This window comes from Hypanus sabinus, chromosome X2, assembly GCF_030144855.1.
Source record: "Hypanus sabinus isolate sHypSab1 chromosome X2, sHypSab1.hap1, whole genome shotgun sequence".
Taxonomy (NCBI): domain Eukaryota; kingdom Metazoa; phylum Chordata; class Chondrichthyes; order Myliobatiformes; family Dasyatidae; genus Hypanus; species Hypanus sabinus.
The window spans coordinates 13,738,138-13,750,338 of NC_082739.1; the positions used below are offsets into that span (position 1 = coordinate 13,738,138).

The 12,201-nt window shown below is 42.0% G+C and overlaps 1 protein-coding gene across 1 annotated transcript in view; it reads right to left on the reverse strand.

Moving 5' to 3' along the window:
• The window catches only part of hmbsb (hydroxymethylbilane synthase, b), a 37,390-nt gene that overhangs the window by 5,783 nt on the left and 19,406 nt on the right, over positions 1-12,201 (reverse strand). Inside the window, exons 4-11 of the mRNA XM_059957007.1 lie at positions 8,066-8,115; positions 7,507-7,562; positions 6,842-6,919; positions 6,363-6,440; positions 5,719-5,794; positions 4,093-4,206; positions 2,890-2,928; positions 2,329-2,448 (exon numbers count right to left, since the gene is read on the reverse strand). Of these exons, the coding sequence (XP_059812990.1) occupies positions 2,329-2,448; positions 2,890-2,928; positions 4,093-4,206; positions 5,719-5,794; positions 6,363-6,440; positions 6,842-6,919; positions 7,507-7,562; positions 8,066-8,115 (611 nt within the window). The remainder of the gene's footprint in view (positions 1-2,328; positions 2,449-2,889; positions 2,929-4,092; positions 4,207-5,718; positions 5,795-6,362; positions 6,441-6,841; positions 6,920-7,506; positions 7,563-8,065; positions 8,116-12,201) is intronic.

Below are 12,201 nucleotides of genomic sequence, written 5' to 3' on the forward strand. Positions count from 1 at the left end.
ACAATCTAGATAACATACGCAAAAAAAAATTGTACCAACTAAAAGATGCCAGGTTTGATCCCCACTTGTCATATTATCTACGGTCATAAGGAATTGTATCATACATCACTGGACTCAAGGTGGAAGGCTGAGTGGTGATGATGATGAGTGGGGGGGGGGGGGGGGAAGGGTGTTTTAAAAGAAAATGGTGTGGGGTTTTAAAAATTAAAAAAGAGAACAGGGCTTAAAATTAAAAAAGAAACAGCTAGACGTCCATTCACTGCATAGCAATTCCCATCAGAATGCAAAACATATGGCGGAAGAAAAAAAAATCAAGCCAAGCTTCAATAAACTGTGACCATGAAATTGGTGAACTGTTGTAAACATCAGTAGGTATGTTAATTTCCTTGAGATAAGCACATCTGCAGGCAGTATCCACTCTGTAATTGTGTCTGATTCTAGTTCTACACCAATGATGCAGTTTAAAGTTCCACCCCAGGATCAGTGATGACCACCAAGTACAGGTGTCCCCCGTTTTTCGAACGTTCGTTTTACGACAACTCACTGTTACAAAAGACCTACATTCGTTACTTGTTTTCGCTAACAGAAGGTGCTTTCACCATTACGAAAAAAGGCAGAGTGCACAGAGCAGCCAAGCTCCTCCCCCGGAATAGCATTCTAGCCGGCATTGCTTAAACACATGCCTATGAGCATCTGTGCTTTATGTCGATTTATTTTGTGCATCCGTTAGCAAGCGGAGTTCTAAGGTATCGGAAAAGCTTAAAAGAGCGCGTAAGGGTGTTACACTTAGCGTAAAACTAGACATAATAAAGCGTTTCGTTTGTGGTGAACGAAGTAAGAACACAGTCACTTTGGCTAAGGGTTTGTGAAAGTTGACGAAGATGATGTTGAAGAGGTTTTGGCATCCCATGATCAAGAACTGACAGATGAAGAGCTGATGAAGAGGAAAGGATGACAATTGAAACCGAACGTAGTAGCGAATGGCCTGAAAGTGAAGTCATCTAGGAACTGAACGTGAAGCAATTGCTTGAGATTTGCGCTGCGATTGACAATGCTGCAAAGATTGCAGAAAAATATGACTTTAATTATGAAAGGGTACATAGGTTTAGGGCATACTTGCAGGATGGTTTGAGTGCTTACAAAGAACTGTATGATAGAAAAATGCGCGGGGCTAAGCAGTCAAGCCTTCCACATCAGCCACAGCAGACAACGAACCTCGACCTTCGACATCAAGGCAGGCAGACATAGAAGATGACCTGCCTGCCCTGATGGAAACAGATGAGATGACACCCCAGTCTCCCACCACCCCAACCCCCAACAACTCAGCCTAACACACCATCATCAGTGTGCTTACTGTCTTCCCAATTTCGGTAAGTGAAACTACACTGGACATACATTATTTCTACTTTATATAAGCTGTGCATTTTTATGTGTTATTTGGTATGATTTGGCAGCTTCATAGCCTAAAAGTTACTGGAAAGAGTGCTTCTGCCCAGAGTGCTTGCGCCGAGTGTTTCTACGAAGAGCACTTGCGCCGTCTTTCTGCCAAGAGCGCTTGCGCCGAGTGCTTCTGCCAAGAGCGCTTGCGCCGAGTGCTTCTGCGAGATTTTTGCTACGGTGGACAGTGCCGCAATAATTGCAGAAAAGTATTCCTACTTTACATAGGCCGTGTATTTATCAGATCATTCCTGCTTTTACTATATGTTACTATTATTTTAGGTTTTATGTGTTATTTGGCATGATTTGGTAGGTTATTTTTTGGGTCTGCGAACGCTCACAAATTTTTCTCATATAAATAAATGATAATTGCTTCTTCACTTTACAACATTCCGGCTTACGGACCATTTCACGGGAACGCTCTACCTTCGAATAGCGGGGAAAACCTGAAAAGGGAAAATATTAGAAATGCCCTCTTCTCATTGCTACCATGAGGGAGGAGGTACAGGAGCCTAAAGGCACATAACTCAAAGATTCACGAACAGCTTCTTCCCCTCTGCCATCAGATTTCTGAATGCACAACACTACCTCACCTTTCCTCCTCTTTTTGCACTACCTATTTTTACCTGTTTTATTATAATATATTGCAATGTACTGCTGCTGCATGACAAATTTCATAACATATGCTGCTGATATTAAACCTGATTCTGATATATCCTGGTTTTCTCTTTAAACGTTCATGTGTTGCTAGATATGTTTATGCTTGTGTGAGTAGGTCCCAGTAGCCACCTCATCCTTGATTGGGACAGTGTCATTCTGCAGATCTGTAGGCTGGAAAGTAATGAGAGAATAAGAGGATGACAGGTGAATTTTGCTTATTTTTAACTGTACCAGGTGTTTCATGAAGGAACGTTCAGCTATGCAGCGGAGAACTGTCTCGGTGTCGTTGAGAGCAGAAACCATTTCTAAGACGTCTGGATCATTCATCCGGACTTCAACAGCCAGGGCTCCCTGGAACCATTAGCAACACAAAAACAATTAACAGCAGAAAATTAAAAAAATACCTTCTGCACATATGAATGGGCTGAGCATGAGTACTTAAACATACAGCAGGATTCAGTAACCAAGCTAATAAAGCACACAGTTATTAACACGCACACACGCAGGCGTACACGCACATACAGCACAAGTTAGTTAATATTCAGAAACATAAATCATACATGTGTATTATGATTACAGGTCCAGTGATTGTTATGCAATATTTTTATTTACTAATCAGAAATGCAGTTAGTCTCTGTTTTACAAGCAACCATATGGCAAATAGTAGGCAATACCAAGTTAGGGGAGCTGGTCAAACCTACAGGCAAAGATAGCTTTGGAGTTTCAAGTCAAACAACATTTGTAAAGAGACAAACAGAATGAGGATTTCAGATATCATTCCATTAAACATACCTGACCCACAGCATACATACAATCTTCAGGCTCCAAAATCTGGAAGAAAATGGAGAATCTTATACCTACGTGCATTCTGGCAACATAACAATTATTTTGATGTCCATGACGAGTGCTTTGAAAAATAAAGCACCAACAGAAACCATCCCACTTCTAACTATCACGGGAAAATCCGGACAAAGGAAAAAGATGTTAAACACAAGAAATTCTGTAGATGTTTGAAAGCGCACACAAAATGCTGAAGGAACTCGGCAGGTCAGGCAGCATCTATGGAAAAGAATAAACAGTTGACGTTTTGGGCTGAGACCCTTCTTCAGAACTGGAAATCTGGAAATGAAAGAGAAAGACGCTAGAACAAAAAAGTGGGGGGGGGGGGGGGGCGGGAAAGAAGGACAAGCTAAAAGGAGATAGGTGAAGCCAGGTGGGTTGGAAAGATAAAGGGCTGGAGAAGAAGGAATCTGATAGGCAAGGAGAGTAGACCATGGGAGAAAGGGAAAAAGGAGGGGCACCAGTATCTGGGATTCTCGATGGGTCCAAACTGGGAGGCCCCTCCTCCTTCTCTTTCTCCCATGATCCACTCTCTCCTCCTATCAGATTCTTTTTTCTCCAGTCCTTTACCTTTCCCACCCACCTGGCTTCACCTATCACCTTCTAGCTTGTACTCTTTCTCCTCCCCCACTTTTTTATTCTGGAGTCTTGGCCCAAAATATCAACTGTTAATTCATTTGCATGGATGCTGGCTGACCTACTGAGTTCCTGCAGCATTTTGAGTGTGTTGCAAAAGATGCTCAATCACTTAGAAACAGAGGATTCAGTAATTTTTTGTTGAGTGGTGCAAGTTTCTGGGAAAAGAATTGATTGCTCTTTAAGGCCACTTGGCCTATCGTTTCCCAGAAATGAAAGCCTATCAAAATCCCCCCTGCAGCATCCCATTGTGCATTGAATGACTTCACTGTACTATTCAGGATACATGTTTTAATGTGATTGTCATTGGATACTGATCTGGTTTTGCATTTCACCAGTTTGGACTTGCCCTATTGATGCTGCCAAATGCCATGCTTCAACGTGCATACAGCCATTCACAGTGCTTCACAGAAATACCATCTTAGATGCAGGAAAGATGTGAAAAGTATTAATGCTGCTTTATAAAAAGGCCTTTAGAATGGAACAGTTGCTTAGGTTAGAATACAAAGCTGAGGTTACCTGACTGATCCGATTCTCCCAACCCATTCGCCGCAGACCAGCTGCTGCCAGTACAATGGCACTATAGTCATTCTTTTCATCGAGTTTCTTTAACCTTGTGTTCAAGTTGCCTCGCTACAATCAAAATCGTTAAAGAACACGAGTAATCATTGTTAAGTTCCCTGACGCCATGATAATGGTAGGGCTCATCAACAACAATGATGAGACACCTTATAGGAGAAGGAAGAGCTCGAGGCCTGGTGCTCGGCAAATAGCCTCTTCCTTGATGGCAAGAAAACAAAGGAGTTAGGCAGAACTCACACCACTCACACTTTACATCGGCGGCACAGCAGTTTCAAACTTCTGGGAGTGCACAATTTCTCAAGGTCCCAGAACACATTCTACATAATCAGGAAAGCTCACCAATGCCTCTAATTTCTGAGGAGGCTGAAGAGGGCTGGACTATGCACGTCAATACACACACCCTCCTACAGAAGTGTAGTAGAGAGCATCCTAACATGCTGCATCACTGCATGCCATAAAAACTGTACTGCGGCAGACAGGAAGGCTCTACAATGGGTAATCAAACTGCCAAATAGATCACCAATACTTGCCTACCTACCATCAAGGACATATTTACAAAAAAGGTTCCAGAAAATGGTAACATCATGAAGGATCCTACCCAACTTGCTCATGGACTGTTTTTCCCATGCCCATCAGGGAAGGAGGCTACGTAGCATCCACACCACAACCACAGCTACTTTCCTCAAGCAGTAAGTTTGATCAACACCTCCAACCACTAACCCACCTCACCATCACTACTTTAGCAGTCCTACTGGTCACCTTATGTACAGACACTCCTGTGCCTAGCGTCACTTTATGGACATACAATCAATCTATGTATATAAGCTATCTTATGGATTTAATTTATTGTATTATATATTTTGTGCCTTTACACTTGCGTACTGGAAATGACATTAAGCAATTTTGAATCTTGAATCTGAAATACTTCCCTAGCTCGACAACATCCTTAGTGGTACTTGCCTGGCAGATAGAGGTAATACCACACATTCTTTTCAACATCACTATTAACCTCATTACATCTCATCACCATGAACAAATTCCTGTCAACACCAGGTCAATATGGCTTCAAAGCCACTGTGCCCCTGAGTACTCTGGGTGCTGCAACAACCCACCACAAGGATATATTTATTGTTCACCAGTTTGATCCTTCCCAACATTAACAATTCTTCAGGTGCACTGATAAGGTGGTAACTTTTGCCTTTTCACAAGTGAATGATGGCATACAGGGAGCCAGCTTGCTTTTTTGACTTTATTTTAGTTCTGCTAAGTGTCTTCACACTAAACAACCTAACTGGTGAACTGCTTCTACTGCTGACGATATTGAACAGAGCACTCTAGGTCTTATTCAACTGATCTATAAAGAGATGGGTGGTTAACTCCAGAACAATTCTTGAAGCTTTAAGTAAAACAGTGCTTTTAATTTTCAAATACTAGGATTTTAAGTTTCACTAATTGAAATGATTTGCTTGCATTCCACCCATATACTCAGAGAGTGGGCTTTAAACAGGATGTTAAAATTTTGTTGTTATGTATACATGACTTTGAACAGAAATAAAAGGATACAATATCCTTGAACTGCAGGTGAGGAAACCGTCTCTTCAGCTGTGCTGCTCGTCGTAAAGAACTAGTCCCAACCACACTGCGGGGATCCAATAGAGAGAAAAAAATATTGCACAGAAAGTGAACTCTAATCACAATCCATCACAAGGTCTTTTCTTCCTCCCAATCGCCACTAGAAACCAGATGTAAATATACGGCCTGCACCCTCCCCCATCCCAACCTTCAAATATGATAGAAAATGGGGAAACCGCAAGCTTCATGTCATCATCTTCCTCAATACATGCCACATTGTTAATTTTCCCAGCTTGGAAGTCCCAGCAACCAAGTCTATAGTTTTCATACAGGAAGTGGATCGAGTACAATGTGCTAACCCATTAAATTACATTAGAATTTTCACATTCTACAAAACAGCAAAGAATAATCACTCTTCCAATTAGTTGTACGTATGCATAGATAATACAGGAATAAAATTGCACCCAGTGCGCTAACCTGTGGGTTTTTTGTTTAAAATGGACCTGCAGCCCAAGTTTTAGGCCAGCTGGTTCATTTCCTATTCAGCTTTTGACTTGGGGAATTATGTCAAGAAAGTGGATTGCCCTGCGCTGCCAAAACTGGTCACTAAATACCTACTTGGATCAATGCCTTACCTCCGCTCTGCCAGCACATCCAGGGACTTTCCCGCATGACTTGGATGCACAACAACAGCATCATAAGGAATTTCACGCCTATAGTAAGACAACTGTGGTTATAAATCAGTATCAACTTTTGCAAATTGGCTATTTGCAAACTTGCAATTGCAGTTTGGGTAAAATTCACAGTATGGGCTTGTCATTTATATTAAAGCAGGGGGCAGAGAGAAGGGAATAAGGTGCTTGAAGGTAGTGGCTATTGTTGGGGGGGGGAAGAAATGAGTGGCTAAATTATAAATGTGCTATGGTCCCCACACTATTTTTGCATCAGTTATTTCTTCCATCATCCATGTGAGGAAATTTCCATCGCAATTTACTTGAGCATTAGCAGCAGAAAAAAGTTCCCTCTGCTGTTCCATCAAACATAGCCAGAGTTAAATTGGAGAGTAGACATCTGGTTATATGAATCATATTGAACTCTCACAGATAATACTCACTTGCAGATGGCTCCAATTGTAAACCCAGGAGGGAGAGCTGTTGGCAGGTCTTTCAGGGAGTGAACTACCAAGTCAACCCTACATTGAAGAAAGAGAATGAAGAATAACAGTACAAAGACAACAGGTATAAAAAGCGTAAATAATCAAAACATTTGCAAGAAATAACCATCACGATCAGTAAAAAACAAAAAGAGCAAAGAGTATATCAGCACACATGCTCCCACTCCAGAAACTGAGAACAAAATCTAAGACTTCCACAGTACACAGAGAACAGTGCACTGTATTGCTGGATATACCTGTGCGAAAGGGAGCAAACAGGCCTCCCGTTTGAAAGAGATTATGGTACTACTTCAAAAGGAGGACTAAGCTTCTCACTTTCAACCAACATTTTCTAGAGAAAACTCCCTGTTCCTTCTTAAAATTATGTCAAGAGAGCCTTCAAAGTCCACTAAGAGGGCAGTGAACTTAGTTCAGTACCACACAAGATGTGTGTCATAGATTTTGTGGAATGGTACTTAGACCAGAATCAGAGCTCAGAAGCCCAAGTACTACCCACTGAGCCATGGGTCCTGAATTTACAAGAGAAGTTTTTTTTAAAAGTATTTTTTAGAACAAGTTGAAGTGCTGAGCAAGTGAGGGATAGATAGCCATCTAGGAATCCTTACTGATTCTTCTCTAATGCAGTTTCCAGCTCCTTTGTGAACAGACTCTTCTCACCAATCTGAGGGAAGAAATTAAACAATGGTTAAATATCATTATTCCCTCGCCTATCACCTTGCTGCCGCTCTCCCTCACTCCGGTCTGTACTTTACACAAACCATTGTGTGGCACTCTTCCGTTACTAGAAGCAGCAGATGGAAGTGAATGGAGAAGGGATACAAGACTCAGTTCAAATAATTGGCAAATGTTTTAAGGATATGGAAACAAGCTGAATCTTTTGTTTTACTTATATCGGTTCGGTTTAATTTTTGAGGAATAATCAGCCAAAAAAAAAATAACCAAGGGTATTTAATGTCACTATAATTATTCCTGCATCTGATACAACCTGAGTTAGCTGCAGAATAAAGCTTCTTCTATAATTTTCTATTAATTACATGCATGAAAAATACAGTCCTGTTCAGATGCAACTGCAGTGCTCTATTTAAAGAACTTAATTCAAGGTTATTTCTGTGATATGTCACAATAATATGGAAAACCAAAGACCAAACAAAACATACTAAGTACCTTTGAGAGAGCAGTGTCCAGAATTTTGTCTCCAGTGGTTGTCATGGCAACTACAGTAATAGAACATACCATTAAACCAGACTGTATATTATCACACAATACATAACAATTACATACACATAACAAAGAAAAAGGAAATCATCAACTCAATTTAAGCCCTCTAAAACAAACCGTAAATGAAAGGGACCAGGAAATATGCCACAGAAATGCCACCCCTCCTATTAAACTTAATTCCTGTCTTTTAAAATTTACTACACAATCTGTTTATGCTGGCTCCATTGATTAACTATTCTGCAAATTGGGTATTAGATTTTTGTTGTATCGTTGTGTGTTGAACAATCTCTCAGTTGGCAGAATTTTTAAGAAGTCTCTTTGTGATAGCCAACTCTAACACAATGCTGCAATTCTGAGAACCAATGACCATGTAATATATTCTTACATTGTAAGTAAATACTGGTATTTATATTTATGCATATTTATACCATAACTGTACTTCTTATTTTTTATATAATTCTTTATTCTGTATAATTGTTGGCTGTTGTAGTTTTTGTTGCATTTGGCACCAACATACCACAGCTAATTTCTAATATGTACAACCAATGAAACAACTCTTTTTAAGTGTTTCAACAACTGCAATATAGAAAATGTGGTAGCAATTTTGTATAGCAAAGTACAAAAATGGGATAATTCTGAGTTAATTTGCTGCAGTGATATGGACTATGTGGCAAATATTATCTTCTTCAAGGAACATTTTGGGAAAGTTTTCTGTATACCCAAGAGACAGATGGTGTTAACCCAAAAGATAGCATTCTGACAGTCGAACATCACCTTAAAAGGGTGGCATGATAGCATAACGCTTTACCGCGCCAGCGACCCAGGTTCAATTCCAGCCACTCTCTATAAGGAGTTTATACATTCTCCCATGATAGTGTCGATTTCCTCTAGGGGTGCTCCGGTTTCCTCCCACATTTCAAAGATATATGGGGTTAGTAAGTTGTGGGCATGCTATGTTGGCACTGGAAGTGTGGGCTACCCCCAGCATATCCTCAGACTGTGTTGGCTGTTGATACAAATGACGCATTTCACCCTATGTTTTGATGTTTTGCTCTACATATGACAAATAAAGCTAATCTTATCTTTAATTCTACACCAGTGTAAAACTAGATTTTTGTACTTAAAACCGTGGTGTGCACTTTGAATCCATAACTAAGAGGAAGTGTGCTACCAACTGAGCCACAGTTGGTACCTCTCTGAGATGGAAATAGATTAGAATTCAAAATCTGATTTTAGTGATATATTGTGGATTCACACACGATTGCATTTCCTGGAATACAGATAGAGGCACAATGACCTGAACAAGGTGATTAAAATGATCAAGAAATTCAAAGAAGCACTTCCTTCAGGTGGAAGTTGGACAGAGGAGGAAGAGATTAAATTCAAAACTATGGATTCCCATGTATTATTCTTAACATTATCAAATTCAACAAAGTGTTTGACAGAAAATTTGTGAAACAGTTACAAAACTTTCGATTTAATTAAGATTACCTTTATTTATACATTAATGGAAAAGAATCAGAAAATGTTATATTGCAGCCACATAAAAGCCTGGTTAGACTACATTTATTTTGATTGGAGTACTGCACAGACGCAGTAGAAACATTCCCACACAAGGCTGATGAAGAGCTTTAGAAACCCAGTCTCTATAAAAGAGGGATACTGTCTAGAAGAGTGTTCATCATGGGAGTGGTCTGAGTCAGAGTGGTAAGGCTTTGGCAAGAACAGGCAGAGTCAAGGCAAGTAGGTAAGTTAATTCTTTGTTTACCTTTTCTTACTTATCTCTTGAGAGAATAGGGGATGGCTATAGGGCTAGTGTTCTGTTCTGGGTGCCAGATGTGGAATTTCCAGAAGAATACTAACCACCCCGATGGCCATATCTGCACCAGGTGCATCGTGATGCAGCTCCTAAGAGACTGTATTAAGGAAGTGGAGCTGCAGCTCAATGGCGTTCCACTTGTTAGGGAAAGTGAAGTGATAAGCAGGAGCTACAAGGAGATAGGAATCCCAAGGCTACAGCAGACAGACTGTCACTGTGTGACTGTCAGAAGGAGGAATGGGGACTGTCAGATAGTGGAGAGTACTCCTGTGGCCATCCCCCCAACAATAAATACTCCATTTTGAGTACAGTTGGGGGGGGGGATGACCTACCTGGAGGGAGCAGCAGTGGCTGTGCCTCTGGCAGAGTCTGGCCCTGTGGCTAAGAAGGATAGGGAACTGAAGAGGACGGCAGCAGTTAATAGGGGAATCTATAGTTAAGGGGACAGATAGTTGATTCTGTAGACACAAAAAAGCAGCACGGATGGTAGTTCACCTCTCAGGTGCCAGGGTCTGCGATATTTCTGAACATGTCCACAATATCCTGAAAAGGGAGGGTGAGCAGCAAGAAGTCATGGTACATATAGGTACCAATGACATAGGTAGAATAAGGGAGGAGGTCCTGAAAACAGAATACATGGAGTCAGGAAGGAAGCTGAGAAGCAAGATCTCAAGGTAATGATCTTGGGATTGCTGCCTCTGCCACGCGATAGTAAGGATAAGAATAGAATGAGGTGGCAGATAAAGATGTGGCTGAAGAACCAGAGCAAGGAGTAGGGGTTCCGATTTCTGAATAATTGGCACTTAAATCTGAGGGGGACCAATATTCTTGCGGGCAGGTTTACTATAGCTGTTGGGAGTGATTTAAACTAATATGGCAGGGGGATGGGAATCAATAGATTCAACATCTCCCTGAGCAGCGCCACCGTTCCAACGTGCTTAAAGGCCACCACCATCGTCCCCGTGCCGAAGAAGTCTTAAGTGTCCTGCCTAAATGACTACCATCCTGTTGCACTCACATCCATCATCATGAAATGTTTCAAGAGGCACATCATGAGGCATATCAAGACACTGCTGCCCCCCTCACTGGACTCCCTGCAGTTTGCGTACCGTCCTAACCGCTCAATAGATGACGCCATTGCCATCACCCTCCACCTGGCGTTTGGATGCTGTTCATAGACTTCAGTTCAGCATTCAACACAATCATCCCTCAGAAACTGATTGGAAAGCTGAGTCTACTGGGCCTGAACACCTCCCTCTTCAACTGGATCCTAGACTTCCTGACTGGGAGACCTCAGTCAGTCCGGATTGGGAGCAGTGTCTCCAACACCATCACACTGAGCACAGGGGCCCCCCAGTGCTGTGTGCTCAGTTCACTGCTGTTCACTCTGCTGACCCACGACTGTGCTGCAACACACAGCTCGAACCACATCATCAAGTTCGCTGATGACACAACTGTGGTGGGTCTCATCAGCAAGAACGACGAGTCAACTTACAGAGAGGAGGTGCAGCGGCTAATGGACTGGTGCAGAGACAACAACCTGTCTTTGAATGTGAACAAAAGAGATGGTTATTGACTTCAGCAGGGTACGGAGCGACCACTCCCCGCTGAACATTGACAGCTCCTCAGTAGAGATCATTAAGAGCACCAAATTTCTTGGTGTTCACCTGGCAGAGAATCTCACCTGGTCCCTCAACACCAGCTCCATAGCAAAGAGAGCCCAGCAGCGTCTCCACTTTCTGCAAAGGCTGAGGAAAGTCCATCTCCCACCCCCCATCCTCATCACATTCTACAGGGGTTGTATTGAGAGCATCCTGAGCAGCTGCATCACTGCCTGGTTCAGAAATTGCACCATCTCGGATCACAAGACCCTGCAGCGGATAGTGAGGTCATAGTGAGAAGATCATCGGGGTCTCTCCTCCTGCCATCACGGACATTTACACTACACGCTGCATCCGCAAAGGAAACAGCATTATGAAGGATCCCATGCACTCCTCATACAATCTCTTCTCCCTCCTGCCGTCTGGGAAAAGGCTCCGAAGCATTCGGGCTCTCACGACCAGTCTATGTAACAGTTTCTTCCCCCAAGCTATCAGACTACTCAATACCCAGAGCCTGGACTGACACCTTGCCTTATTGTCCTGTTTATTATTTATTATAATGCCTGCACTGCTTTTGTGCACTTTACGCAGTCCTGTGTAGGTCTGTAGTCTAGTGTAGCTTTCTCTGCGTTGTTTTTTTACGTAGTTCAGTCTAGTTTTTG